This window comes from Poeciliopsis prolifica, unplaced genomic scaffold (genome assembly GCF_027474105.1).
Source record: "Poeciliopsis prolifica strain line A6 unplaced genomic scaffold, Auburn_PproV2 SCAFFOLD003, whole genome shotgun sequence".
In the NCBI taxonomy this organism is placed as follows: domain Eukaryota; kingdom Metazoa; phylum Chordata; class Actinopteri; order Cyprinodontiformes; family Poeciliidae; genus Poeciliopsis; species Poeciliopsis prolifica.
This window is the reverse complement of record NW_026562378.1, coordinates 2,125,989-2,139,856: the sequence shown is the minus strand read 5'-3', so window position 1 is coordinate 2,139,856 and position 13,868 is coordinate 2,125,989. Positions and strand designations below refer to the sequence as shown.

The 13,868-nt window shown below is 44.6% G+C and overlaps 2 protein-coding genes across 3 annotated transcripts; one reads left to right on the top strand and one right to left on the bottom strand.

The window, feature by feature from the left end:
* The first annotated feature begins 285 nt into the window (after positions 1-285).
* On the top strand, positions 286-8,499 carry zbtb40 (zinc finger and BTB domain containing 40). 2 transcript variants are annotated; one of them, XM_055027311.1, is made up of 12 exons: positions 286-382; positions 1,217-1,381; positions 1,479-1,894; positions 2,305-2,507; positions 3,576-3,774; positions 3,855-4,223; positions 5,163-5,369; positions 5,444-5,608; positions 5,962-6,176; positions 7,114-7,270; positions 7,510-7,721; positions 7,833-8,499. In XM_055027311.1, the coding sequence occupies exons 2-12, from the start codon at positions 1,230-1,232 to the stop codon at positions 8,046-8,048; spliced, it is 2,511 nt and encodes an 836-aa protein (XP_054883286.1). In that variant the 5' UTR covers positions 286-382; positions 1,217-1,229; the 3' UTR covers positions 8,049-8,499. The 2 variants fall into 2 exon arrangements, with proteins under 2 accessions (XP_054883286.1, XP_054883284.1); XM_055027309.1 differs by having other exon boundaries at positions 286-658.
* A 762-nt stretch (positions 8,500-9,261) lies between these two features.
* Positions 9,262-13,170, bottom strand: LOC129358336 (probable transmembrane reductase CYB561D1). Its single transcript, XM_055027312.1, has 3 exons — positions 12,840-13,170; positions 12,216-12,253; positions 9,262-11,407 (listed from the first exon to the last, which is right to left on the bottom strand). Exons 1-3 carry the CDS (start codon positions 12,994-12,996, stop codon positions 10,901-10,903), a joined length of 702 nt encoding a protein of 233 aa, XP_054883287.1. The 5' UTR covers positions 12,997-13,170; the 3' UTR covers positions 9,262-10,900.
* Between the last annotated feature and the right edge of the window lie 698 nt (positions 13,171-13,868).

Sequence of the window (13,868 nt, the reverse complement as noted above, 5' to 3'; positions counted from 1 at the left end):
GCAAGTTCATCTCAAAGATTTTCATATAATGCAAACACGCAAGTATGTTTTCAAAATTAGGTTTTGAAAAGTGTTCCAGGTTGTTGAAGCGCAGAGGTCAGTCAAATGAGCATGTCCCCACTGACCAATGTTAATTTATGAATGAATATAAAACAAATAAAAATATTTATAAAATCACACTTTGGAATCTCTGTTTAGGAATAATGGTTCAACAGGATTATTCCTGACGTATCGCGTCTGCGTTACGTCAGGAATAATCCTGGAACACGGGCGGAAGTACTCGAGTGTTGTGGTCGCCATTTTCAAAACGGCTAAGCTTTATTGCACACTGGAATTGTCCACTGAAGAAGTATAAATAAAGAGCTGGAAGTTTGAATGAAAGGTAAAGAGGAAGCATGGCGGACCTGAGTCCACTGTGCGTCTCAGTGTCTTCTGCCTGCAGTTTCTCTTCAGTAAAGCTGCTTTCTTCATATGATATTAGCATCTTTTAGCTAAAGCTAGCTGCGGCCTTATCACAGACAGACACAGAGGATAAATGCTGCTCTTTTCTGAGCCGCAGTCATGGTCTAGAAGTTTCCCTGTTGCTCCTGGAGGTCGACCAGCAGAGGTCTTGTTTTGGTTGGATTTCTCCTGTGTTCACTTCAAGTCCGTTGTGATGGTGCGAGGTTATTATGATCTACAGCAAAACAGCTTTAAAGGAGACTCAACGTCTCCTAACTTTACCTTCATTGTGACCTGTTAAATCCAGGATACAAATCACATCCAGAGATGAAACTGAATAATCAACTTTTATATTAGAGACTAGGTTAGACTGTACGGCCTTACATTGTTATAACGATATTTTTGCGGTTTAATTGTGATAAAGATAAGATTAGAGCTACAAACACAAATACTGTTCATGAATAACATTCCTATTTCAAGATGAGCTTCAGGAGCCACTTAAACCTAATTTATATGACCTAACTGAGCTCAGTCTCATAACATGTCTTTTTTTTTTACATTAACTGATTTATTGAGACAATAAATCAAAGCTTCTGTCATGATACCATTTTTTACAACAAATAATAAATGATACATTAAAAGCCCACCTATATTTGACATCTGATATTCATAGACAGTGGGGGAGAAATGTTGTGAAATTGCTGCTTGTTGTTTTGTCCTATTCACAGTAACTGGTTGAAACAGATTTCTTTCTTTCTTGATTTTTGGTCTGCAGATTGTTCGTTACAATGATGGAACTCCCTGACTTCAGCAAGCAGCTGCTGCAGCAGCTGTGGACGCTGAGGAAGGAGGGTCTGTTCTGCGACTGCACCATCCTGGTGGGAGACAGTTCTCACCGGGCTCACAAGGTCGTGCTGGCCGCCTCCAGCGTTCTCTTCAGGTAAAACGTCTGAACTGCTCAGCACATTTTGCTCCAGTTTGAAACGTGGGACGAGACAGGACCAGCAGAAAAACCTCCGCCTCCGCTCCTTGCGCAGGTCCCTTCTGGACAGTTCAGACACCATCTCCATCGACACCTCCGTGGTTTCCTCCCAGGAGTTTGGGGCACTGTTGGAAATGCTCTACTCTGGCAGGCTGCCTCTGGGGAAGCACAACGCGAGCCGCATTGTCGCGGCCGCGGACAGCCTGCAAATGTTTGACGTAGCCATGGGCTTTAAGAAGGTCCTCACCACTCTGGTGGGTCAGAAAGTCCCAGTTCCGCAGACAAGCAGCCAACAGGAGACCAGCACCGCCAGGAGCGAGAGCACCCAACGCTCAGCATCACCCAACGAGGACAACTCAGCCTCTGAGAAGATGGAAACGACAGCTGAGGACAAATGCTGCCATGACAACAAAGAGGATGAGGAGGAAGCAACTGGTAGAAAAGCCTGTGAAGAGGGCTTGGGCATCTCAGGTTGGTTTCCACATGTTGCAGTAATTTACCCAAAGGTTTGTTGAACCATCTTCAGCAGGGGGACCAATCAGTGCAAATGGCTCAGTAAGCCTGTGCACTGATGATTCTCTTCTCCATGATTAAGCAGTGTAGGAAGTAGCTGCACAAAATGAGGCACACATGTAATTGTAGCAACTGCTGAGTTTTCCTTCACATCTCCATCAGATCAGGGATAGTGAACGTCTCTCCTGCTACCAAACATGGATGCCTTTTAACGAATGCAATATTTACATCCTGATAAATATTAAATATTGCATCCAGGAAATCTACAATTGCAATTGAACAAACCTTGCATTTCTGATTAAAAATACTGTAGTTTTTCCAGCAGATAAAGATGTATAACATTGTTGTCTCCCCCCAAACCCACCCAGAACCTGAAGAGGCCACCTCCTCTGGAAGTGCAGCAGCAGCAGCAGCAGAAAGCAGCCCGCCGGCCACAGAGGCGCCAGAGGGACCGGCTGCTCTGCTGCTTCAACATTCCTCTCAGGTGGTGGAGCTCCTCAGCAACATGCCGTCTGTCCTGGAGCTGCTGAGCCAGGCAGCACAGAGCAGCCTGGACGAACAGAACAGACAGGTACAACAGGTTCAGTCCTCTCAACTGTGGAATAGCATAATCCTGCTCACACTGACAGGCTCCTCCATTCTGTCTATAACACTGCCTGTCTGTTGCCGTTGTCTTCATCTCCCCTTTGCTTCGATCTGAGCTGTTCAAGTAGAAATTTCCTCCAGAATGTTAGAAATATTGAAAATGCAGACTTCAACTTCTGCTGCTGCCGCTTTGGATTAACTTAAATGTTAATGATCCCACCTCCCCCCAAAACATGCCAGTTTTAAGTTTTTCATAAATTTATACAAAGACATCAAGTTATTGTATGTAAATACATTTACTAAAGTTAATTAAAATTAGATTTCTAGCAGGAAGCTGGAGATCTCTGGATGATTTTTAAATTGACTGAACAAACTATATGTGCGAATGTTTTTTTTTCTTGAACACAGTGGTTGGATTGCTCCTGAATTAAAAGAGAATATAATAGAAATAGTGTGGAAGTTCAGGTGTTTCGGCACATTGAGGCATGCAGCTTCATACCAACGTACAATGTATTTTTTAAAAATTATGAAAACACAATGAGGAATAATATACTTCACAGTAAGGACAAGATTAGGGCTACAGCAATCACGATTAATCGATTATTGAAATAATCAGCACCTTGAAAGCATTTCTCCGTCATGCCTGCTGCTAGCATGTGCTTGTTTTAAATGAAAATCAGCACTTTCTTCTTTGGTTTCTAAGTTTGACTCGCAATGATTCACTTCCTGCTAAAGAGCCCCCTGGTGGTTGAAGAAAAATCCACCGACCAGCCACACCGGGCAATAAGCCGCACGGTTCAAAGCGTGGGAAAAAAGTAGCGGCTTATAGTCCGAAAAAATACGGTATCTTAAGCTGTTCAATTATTAGTTGAGATGAAAAAATAGATCATAGCTACACTGTATTAGGCAGAAAGGCCTAAGCTTTGCACATGTTATTTAGCTGCACATGGTTCCTTTTGCTGCTGTTTATCAAACATTCACTAAAAGTTCAGTTTTAATCCAAAACATTGATGCTGCTCTCTGAAGTTCAGAGGTCACGTTGTGTCTGTGCCAGGTGGTGAGTCAGTGCTATGAGGACAGGGATCCGGCCTCTGTGGTGGAGAAGCTGATTGGCAGACTGAGGGATGGAGGAATCAGCGAGGGCTCCTTCCTCCAGCTGCTCTCCAGCGTCCAGAAGAAAGCTCTGCTGGCGTTCCCTGAACCGCTGCAGACTCTGCTGGACCATCCGGATGAGAACACACCCCGAGCTGCAGGTAGAGAGAGAGACACATACGAACCTGTACGCCGCTCTCCGCTTTTCACGCATCATCAGACTTTTCTCCGTGTTTTCCAGCTGACTCAGAGGAGCCAGACGACTCCACAAACCCAGAGGAGGAGGTCGACATGCAGACCACCGAGGACCAGAGCGATGAGGCGGAGGCCGACGCTGTGGCAGACTCCTCTTTCCTGGCCTCCTCCGATTCCAACCGCTACCCCTGTAGGTGGTGCAAGAAGACTTTTAACTTTAAGTGCCGGATGCTAGCCCACGTGAAGCGCTGCTCCATGTCCCAGGAGTGCAGGGTCCAGTGTCCGCAGTGCCCCAAGAAGCTGCCGAATCAGCGGGCTCTGCAGCGCCACCGCGGGGAGGTTCACCGCAACACGCCGCGCGTTAAGAAAAGGGTGGTGTGTGATATCTGCGGACGTAGCTTCGCCCACCCGTCAGGTGAGAGTCACCTGACCTTTGATCTCTACTGACATGGTAACTTTTAAAGGAGCAGTAATACGAAAAGGGAAACTTTTTGAGCTGGACATCACATTTTAATGTTATTCCCACATGCATGTTTGAGAAGTCCTTTAATATCCATGTCAACCATTCAGCTGTAGAAAAGCCTGGATGGATCTAGCTCCGCCTTCGAGGATGAAGCTCCTCCTCAGAGCTGCAGTTTCCAAGCTTCCATCTCACCAAGCAACCCTCCCCCGTAGCTGTCCTACTCAACTCCTTCAGACTAGCCAGCAGCAATTAGTAAACACTGGTGAAACTGCACACCTGCAGAGCTCATTAAAGCAGCTAGTTCTTAGTGCAACGCTGGTCAAAATGTTGTTAAATGGTTAATAGAGGAGCCATGTTGTGATGACTTCCTGAAAGCACATTTTCAGAAAGAGAAGGCGTTTTTAAAGAGACAGAAACCCCATTTCAAGGCGTAAAATTGTGACGTCATGTTTGATATATACTGCATTTTCATAACAGCTTAAGGTAATATAGTTATTTGATTGAGCTAAAAGAAATTTCTATGTGCCTGGAAAATATATAATACTGCCCCTTTGAAATAGTTACTGACTACACTGATAACCCTTTTCCTCTCTGTGACATTGAGTCGGACTGAACTTTTCCTGCTTTAGGTCAGTTAGAATTACTAACATAATTCCTGTTTGCTACATGCTAGAATATCCAGATTATTCATTTTTATTTTTAGTTTCTTAGTTTGTTGGCGTTTGGTAGGATTACTCTGTGTCAAGTTTGATGCCAGTGTTAATTCTACAGTGTGTCAAATTCAGTTAGCTGAATTCAACATCGAACACTACTTACAACAAGGTCATATAGTTTAGAATAAAAATCTTTGTTCATGCAAATTCGCCTCCAACCAAACCTGTGATGTTTCAGGTTTGGTTTACCACAAACAGGCAGAGCACCTGGAAGTGAAGCCGTTTGCCTGCGAGGAATGTGGCGCGGTGTTTGGAGCCAACTCTTCTCTGAAGAACCACATGAGGCTGCACACGGGAGAGAAACCGTATCACTGTCAGCACTGTGACATGAGCTTCAGCGTCGCCGCTGCTCTGGCTTACCACACCAAGAAGAAACACTCTGAAGGTAGGACAGTTCGGCATCTCTAAGGTTATGTCTTTTTTGTTTTAAATCTTAAAATATTGTCTTTTTTTTTCCAGGAAAGATGTATGTGTGTCAGTACTGTAAGGCTGTGTTTGCCCAGTCCATTGAGCTCACACGTCATGTACGGACGCACACTGGTGACCGGCCTTATGTGTGTCGAGAATGTGGGAAGGGCTACAGCCAGGCCAGCGGGCTCACTGTCCACCTGCAGACCTTCCACAGTAAGGACCCACTCAGTCTGATGTTAACACTATTATTGCCCACTGCAGGGACACAACAATTATTTTACGAATCGATCATTCTAGCATTTACCAAATTGCTGTATTTTGCTAATTTTTCATTTATCCACTTAGACCTTTTTATGCAATATTTTATACACAAAAAAATGTGTACTGTTTTTTTTGTACACAAAAAAACATACAGTTTTTTTTGTTTGACTATTTCTGACCATTCCTGTTGTGTGCCGACTGTTTCCTGCTGCGTTCTGACTGTTTCCTGTTGTGTGCTGACTGTTTCCTGCTTCGTTCTGACTGTTTCCTGCTTCGTTCTGACTGTTTCCTGCTGTCATTCTCAGACCTATCAGAACCTCATGACTGTAAGAAGTGCTGCCTCAGCTTCTCCACCCTGGAGGAGCATCAGCAGCACATTCAGGACTTCCACCCTAAGGAGTTTCATAAGTGCAGCACATGCAACAAGGTGTTCCAGAGCGCCGCCCTGCTGGAGAAACACAATGTGACACACTCTGGCAGCAAGCCGTTCAGCTGCCAGCTCTGCAACAAATCCTACCAGGTAAGATGATGAATTTCTGTTGCTGCAACAAGATGGTTAGAGACAAAAAAGAGAGAAAGCCAGGCAGAGGACGGGAAGCAGACAGGCGTTGTCCACCTGTTAACCCTAATCCTAGCTGATGGGTTTACAAACAAATGTGACCATGAAAACCAGGACAAACAAACCCCTGACGTTAACTTACTAAATTAAACAGTAAAAAGTCATATCAAGGTGTTCTGTCAAATAATGCGTAAAAATCCAAAACATAAACAAACCTGGGATGATAAATGTTAGAAATAAAGAAGAGGTGTGGCTAAATCAAACAAACAAGAACGGTCACTGAAAATACTAAAAGTGAACTCTGGGAAAACAGGGTTCTCTGGGGAGACTGTCTTTAATTTTATTGGAAAATTAAAGAAAACAATAGAAGGCTGTACTTCTTGTAGTTGGGTCTGCAGATCGAAGAGCATCATCTGCTGTTGCTGCAGCATCAGAGCCAGGAACATAAAAAGAAGAGTTTGACACAAAATCAAGAAATTTACAGACACTCTGAGCATCCTCTTCATAAGATTGTCATAAAGAAAAGTGTCTTCAGTTAGAGGTTTCTTCACTATTGTTGGAACACAGACTGCTGCAGCAGATCCTTCCTGTCCACTGCCATCAGCAGTCACAATAACTCTTTGAAGATCCTTGGATATTAGGAGTTAAAATTAACAGTTAATTTTATTAACTGCTATACAATTAACAGTGAAAATACTTTTTTTTTTGAATAAATAAAGTTTTTTTGAATTGAAAAGACAAACACCAAGGATTGTCTTAAATATAGAGAAAGTACATATTTCATCTCAAATGATCCTGCTTGGTTTCCTTGATGTGAACCATAATAAAGACATGTCTCCATCAAGTGATGCTCATGGCTTCTTTTTATCTCTCTCTGTCTCGCTCTCATGTATTCCAGCAACTGTCTGGGCTGTGGTACCACAACAGAACCAACCATCCTGATGTCTTTGCCAGCCACACCCGGCAGCTCAAGACCCTGGTCCAGTGTGAGCTGTGCTTCAAGTTCTTCCCCGACACTGCCACATTGTCCGCACACCAGGCCACGGAGCACCAGGGTGAGGACCGGCCGCCAGAGACATGATCACCATCAGACATGATGTCTCCTGTCATGATGGACTGACTGGCATCATCATGAGAGATACGTGATGCCAGTTATTCCACAGTCAGGATGTGAGGGATCCCTCAGGGCTCGTTTCTGTCAGCCCCTACATTGTCTTTGCTGCAGAATGTGACCCAAGCGTGATCCGGTAGAGCTCCCACGCTGTCCCTCACAGATGCACTGTCTTTTTCCCAGGCTCGGAGCCGCCGCCCGTCTCCTGCCTATTCTGTAAGGCCGATCTGGGCAGCGGGGACCAGGCGGAGCAGCACGTCTGCAGCCAGCCGCCCAGCAACTGCCCCCTCTGCACGCTGATCTGCGTCTCCCAGATGGAGCTGCAGGAGCACCTGCTGTCCTGTCACATGGAGCCGGAGGCAGGGGCGGAGGGCCACGGCTCCACCACCTACACGGTAACACCACCTCCTAATGGAATCCTCCATGTTAGCTGGAGCAGTGATGTTGTTAGCGATTTGGAGAACGGTCTGCAGGTGATGTACCAACCCAGCCTGTCTGTCCTTCAGGTGATTTCATCAGGAGACAAGCAGGATGGGGAGGAGTCCAACATACTGTCTGAGGAGCAAAGCACCCTGGGAAGTGGCCAGCATGTGCTTGTAGCGGTTAGCGGTGCAGTAGAGGGCGGGTCGGCAGGTGAGGTGGTGGAGGTGAACATCAACGAGCTGCTGAGCAGCTCCATGGCGTTCATATGCCAGGACAAGAAGTCGCCTCAAAACACCTAGCAGAGGACCCCAGGGTCCAGCTGGAGGTCTGGGTTGGACTGGAGCTGCTGTGGATGTTTCATGTAACTCGGTGTCTGACTACTGGAGAACTCCAGGGCCAGTTCTGACGTTCAGAAGCAACTTTTTACTTTAGAGAGGACTCACAACTGAGGATATTCAAGATATTCCTGTAGATATTCGAACTACAGGAATATCCTGAATTCCTGTAGTTCGAAATCAGGATATTTCCAGAATGGAGTGTGTGTTTATTCAGTGGGAGAACCCATGATTCGATCCTTTGCTCAGTTTAGGTTTACCTCCTTGCTAAAAATCTAAACATTTCTTTAAGAGGAAGAGGTCGAATCCTCCAACAAAAAAAATAAACAATAGTTTTTAACCATTACGATCTGGGGATATTTCTTTGTAAATGGCACCGGAAGATTTCACCACATTAAAGGAGCATTTAGCAGAACCATGCGCTGTTGAATCTTGAATGCACACACACACACACACACACACACACACACACACACACACACACACACACACACACACACACACACACTGCCTGACCTGAAACAAAACGTCACCACCTGAATTTAATTGATCAAATAGGTCTGAGTTGGATGTTCTGAATGACTGGGTTAGATCGTCGTTGGTTTGTTTCTTTTCTGATGACGCCTGACGTTCCAAGATGGCGGCGCCAGCAGGCTTCATCGGGATGAGATCGTGATAGATTCATGGAGTAGGAGGCAGCATCGGTCAGACTCCATCATCATCATCATCATCATCATCCTCAATGCAAGATCTTGGTGAGGTTCAACTGGACAGCAGTTCCAACTTTTTCAAGTAATCCAGCAGACAGACTTCATGTGGATTTGGACATTTTAAGTCCAACTTCTCCATCAGGAACTTCATCCAACCTGCCACTTCAGTCCACCATCACACAGATGTGGTCATCGTCTGTTTCTTAATTTCTTTCTGTTTCTTTCTTTTCCTTTCAACCGCTTCTGGATTTTTAAATAAATCCTGCAGCATCGCAGAAGTTTCCCGAAACAATGCCACAGCAAATATGGGCTGTAAAACAATCTAAAAGGCTGCCCAACCAAATATTAGTCACTGTTTTGATTGAAGGTCCTACAAACAGTTTAGTGTTGTATCTGTGGCCTGTCTACGCTTATACTTGATCTAAGTCAATCCCACTGTAAGGATTTTGCCAATCTGTTAAAATAAAATACTTTTTTTGGTGTTTTTTTTAAATCGTGGAGGTGATCAGATCATGTTTTTCTGTTGTTCTATTTTTACTGTAAGTCCTTTTCTGTTGCCTGGAAACGTTAAAGAGACACGAACAACCATCTGAACGACTGTTTATTGTTACAAAAGGAACACTTGCAGCGACTTCCTGATCAGATCATAAAAATACAAAACAGATCAGCTCACAATGCCAGTGAGCGCCACAACACCTTCCCATTTTCTACTTTTATTGCTTTGAACATTGATAACCCATCAGACACATAATAATAATAATAATAAACATATAGAATGTCCTGAAAATCTACCAGTGCAGTCCAGTCACTTCATTTACTTTTTACTCACAGAAAAGGCACAAAAAAAGTTATTACAGTGGAGAGGCAAAGAAAACCTGAGGTAAAGAAAACACAAAAACACAAATGAAATCTTTCTCCAACGACTGAGGAGAGACAGTAACTTGTTTTTTAAATCACAAAGCAATATTTTTCATATTTCGAGACAGCAAACAGGTAGTAAATCTGGTCCATCTGTGTACATTAGGTTCACCTGAGCCATTCAAGGTTAGTCTGCATTCTGTTTGTTCAGATAAAGCCAATTTACACACAAACAAAAGCTCAAGGCTGAACAACATCCAATTCCTATCTGAACAAACATCTAATCTCAGGATGTCCAAACTTTTTGTCAAGTGGCCAAAATTGTCAAGTTGAACTTCTCTCAATGTGGACACCCCTGATCTAATCAATCCAGATCTATTTATTTTACCGACCTCTTCAACAATAATTAAAGGGAACTGTCGAATTTCCCCTCCCCCCCACATTTATTAAAACTGCCACCACAGCATAGTTTATGAGACACATAATATGTGAAAAGATCTATCTCAGCCTCTTCCTCCCTGAGCTGCTATTTCTGTGAAGAAATGCACTCTGACTAAAAACAACCAATCAGAGCCAGGAGGCGTGACTTAGCGCTGTCAATCAACTTAGAATTCTGCTAAATGTGCCAATGCACATTTCATGTACAACTTCCCAGTACATGAAAGCCGTTTATCCTTCGTCATTGGTGGCCATCCTAACTAGCCTTAGCATTCACAACAGGCTATGCTAGCTGCAGAGCTAGGTGAATGAGACTGCTAAGACCTTCCTCCTGGCTGTGATTGGTTATTTCTAGTTGGCATTGGGAGAAAGCAGAGGAGGTAGATTTTTTTAAACATTTTTTTTGACAGATTATGTCTCATACACGACATGTCGTGACTGTCTAACATGACAGTTTCAACAAATGGGTAAAAAATACTTTCTATTTATATAAGTGACAGACTGCAGCTTTAAAGTGATCAGGAATCTAAAAGCTGCTGTGAGGTTTCTGGTCGGCCTTCATCCCTTTCACTGCTTGAGCGATTAAAAAAAAAAACATTCAGAGGCTCTGCCTTCATTCACAGAGTCAGATATGATTCAGTGCTTCAGAGCTTCATGCTGCATTTCCTCCACTCACCACTAGATCCTGGCTGTGAACTTCAGGTAGGAACATGTTTGGACATAAATTTGCTTAGAACTCAATGAATCCCTGAAGCGTGAAAACAGTCTCCTGTTTCCTGTTCCGACTCTGCACCGTGATCCTTCTGCACCCTAGCTGCTTATCTTCTTGCGGGGCAGGTAGGCGTTGGTGATCTGGTTCATGGCCACAAGGGCAGGGAAGAGGGGAAGCATGGCCATCAGCCACCAAGTTGCCCCCTTCACCGTGGCCTGGAACCAGTCTGACAGCATGGCTAGCATGATGGTGCCGGTGGCCAGCAGGTACACCACCAGGCCGCAGGTGGCGTGGTAGAGTTTGAGTCTGGCCGGAGACGTGGACAGCCGCAGCTGCTTGTGGAAGACGAGGCAGGCGCCGCAGCCGGCCTGGAGCAGGGAGGCGGCCAGGGTGCAGCAGCCCATCACGCTGTGCCAGGACACCAGGTGGGGCAGCTCAGACACGACCTTACTAGCCAGGATGAAGCCCAGCCCCACCGCCGCTGCCACCAGCGCCAGGGCCTGGCACAGCCAGTGGACACGCACTTTGTTCTTCCTCGACTTCAGGCAGAAGATGGTACCCTCAGCGGAGAAGAGGAGGATGCCTTCAGTCATGCACAAGCAGTACTGCAGAAAGAAGAACAGGGTCAGGGATGCTGCTGCAGGGACGTCAAACTCATTTTCATCATATTCAGACCACAAATGTTCTCGTGTCTGATGCGTTTCTGCACTCAGGGTAAAGTCATCTAAATCTACAGTAGTTCTCAATACTCCTTCACCTAAATGTCGACTTGTTGATCCAATGAGGTCCTTATCACAGATCTGCCAACGGCGACAGTTTCTGAACGCTTCACGTCCGCGCTGCCAGACTGTAGAGACGTCGGTGAAACAGAAGCTGAAGCAGCGGTTCATGTCAGCCGCCTCCGTCAGCATCAATTATTTACAGTGGAAAGATGACGGCGATACGAAAGGCAGTAGAAGCTGCTGAGTCAACAGAAACCCTGCCGCTAATGTTTAAACGCGCTGGGCTCATCGGTAAACCGAATCAACAAATAAAGCTACTTTCCTAACGCAATTTGGAAATTGTGTTCAACTTTGTTAAAGTGGAGCGATCGTTATTAGTAAGGTATATAAGAATGAATGAATGAAGCTTAAAAATGAAGTTAGAGTCCCAACAGCCCATTGTGTACAGAATTCAGGAAAAATAACTGAAATATTGAATTAAAGGTCAGACTAACTCAGACAGTATGGCTGAAACATCACAGAGTGGGTGTTTTCTGATTATATTTGTTAATATTTAGTAATGCTTAATCAGGAGGAGAGATTGCTGTCATGTTGTTACAAGTCGATGTAATCAACTGCCCCTGGTGGGTTGTGATGGATCTGTTTGTCAGTTTGGGACAAAATGATGCATCAGTTTGTGTGTGAGACTTACAGCAACAGACATGCACAGCGGATGCCAAGAAAACAGACCTGCAAGACAGAGAGACATCAGTGAGTGCTTCCCATCCTCAGACTCAATGTTGACGTTGATTTACAGAAAAGGAGAAGAGAAAAAAAAACAACAACTTAAGAATATGGCAACATTTATTCTGTTGCAGCTGACATCAGACATCAGAGTCTAAAAGCAGATCTAAGGCTGCAGGAAATCCCAACATTATTTACACATTCTCATCCAAGATAACCAACAAATGAACTTGCTCTTTGGTTGCATGGTGAATTTTCTGAGAGGCTGTCCTTCTTCCCACCTGTTTGCTTAAACATCATCACCCTACAGGTCACTTCTTGTTAAATGAGCTAATAAATGTTCATTTGTCAGCCGTAAACAGAAAACTGCACTTGTTGGTTAAAAAATGTGTGAAAAATGTCTCGTCCAACGAGTTTTGACTTGAGGAGCAAATTCAGATGGCATCAGAATTCGACATGCTTTGTATTGAAAAGCGTCGCTCCGGATGGAAGCCAGGAGGGAAGCAGAGAAGAGCAGTCACATGTTGTGACTCCTTCCAGGAAGCAAATAATCAAGTCTTGTGCTGACAGAGTTTAACTTAAATACACTCACTGGTTCCGGGTCTGGACAGCACGGAGAGGACGACGGTGAGGGCCAGACCGGAGACATGAGCTACGATCAAAGCCGCTCTGCGCAGCCACACGTAGATCCAGAAGTCCCGCATCCCCAGCCCCTCTCCCACCGGACTGTACTCCACGTCAGACGGCATCGTGCCGCCGCCGCTGCTGCGTCAACCCCGCTGGATGGAAGTGGCGTGCTGGAAGGCTGGGATGCGAAGTGACGCCCCATAAGCTGCATTGTCAACTGGGAGAACTGGAAAACCGAGCCGCGGCCAAAAGGAAGAGGAGACCAGCGGCTGTTTGGAGCCACTGTAGCGTCACTTATAAACACGCGACGCCACTTCCGGTGAATTCCAGGAAGTAGTTTCGCCAAAATAAGTCTGTTCAGAACAGATACGTTTGATATCAGCAGCGCCAGGTCTGCAACTGACGGAAAGCATATTAATAACACACGATAATAAAACTGATCTTAAATTTAAATGAGGGGAGTTGATGGGATTAAATAACATTTATCCTGCTTGAGTTTCTATTCTGCTACCATTGAAAGGTAGGAAGGAAGGAATCAAGTGAGGAAGGATGGAAGGAAGGAAGGAAGGAAGGAAGGAAGGAAGGGTTCTCTATACCCATCTACATCCCACCACACCAGGAAGTTCTGCACAATATGCCAAATAGGGACCAACACAATCCCAGCTCATTATAAACAGTAACATTTCTTAAGACCAATTTTGGGGCTCAGCAAAGTCACAGTGAAATGTGACGTAAAATGTGGTTTAAAAAGTTTTTAAACGCACATCAAGCATGGTTCAGTCTCAGTAAGCAGCCTGCAGAAGGAAAACTAAAATTCAGATGAAGCTTCAATAGTTTTCTTCTGCTACACCTTTACAAACATTTAAAGTCCTAAATAAAAAAGCTTTAATGAGTGACTGCTCTTAATAAAATTTCTCATTAACATCGATTTATTGAAACAGCTCCAAGTTATGGGCTATTAAATTATAAGTCAAGATGCTTTATTTTTAAGCCT

Excerpts from the sequence above, each read along its gene's own strand:
- zbtb40 (XM_055027311.1), top strand. The coding sequence starts at position 1,230 with ATGATGGAACTCCCTGACTTCAGCAAGCAGCTGCTGCAGCAGCTGTGG. Across the intron at positions 1,895-2,304 it reads AGAGGGCTTGGGCATCTCAG|AACCTGAAGAGGCCACCTCC; the intron begins GTTGGTTTCCAC and ends AAACCCACCCAG. Across the intron at positions 7,722-7,832 it reads ACGGCTCCACCACCTACACG|GTGATTTCATCAGGAGACAA; the intron begins GTAACACCACCT and ends TCTGTCCTTCAG.
- LOC129358336 (XM_055027312.1), bottom strand. The coding sequence starts at position 12,996 with ATGCCGTCTGACGTGGAGTACAGTCCGGTGGGAGAGGGGCTGGGGATG. Across the intron at positions 12,254-12,839 it reads GCTGTCCAGACCCGGAACCA|GTCTGTTTTCTTGGCATCCG; the intron begins GTGAGTGTATTT and ends TCTGTCTTGCAG. Across the intron at positions 11,408-12,215 it reads CGCTGTGCATGTCTGTTGCT|TACTGCTTGTGCATGACTGA; the intron begins GTAAGTCTCACA and ends TTCTTTCTGCAG.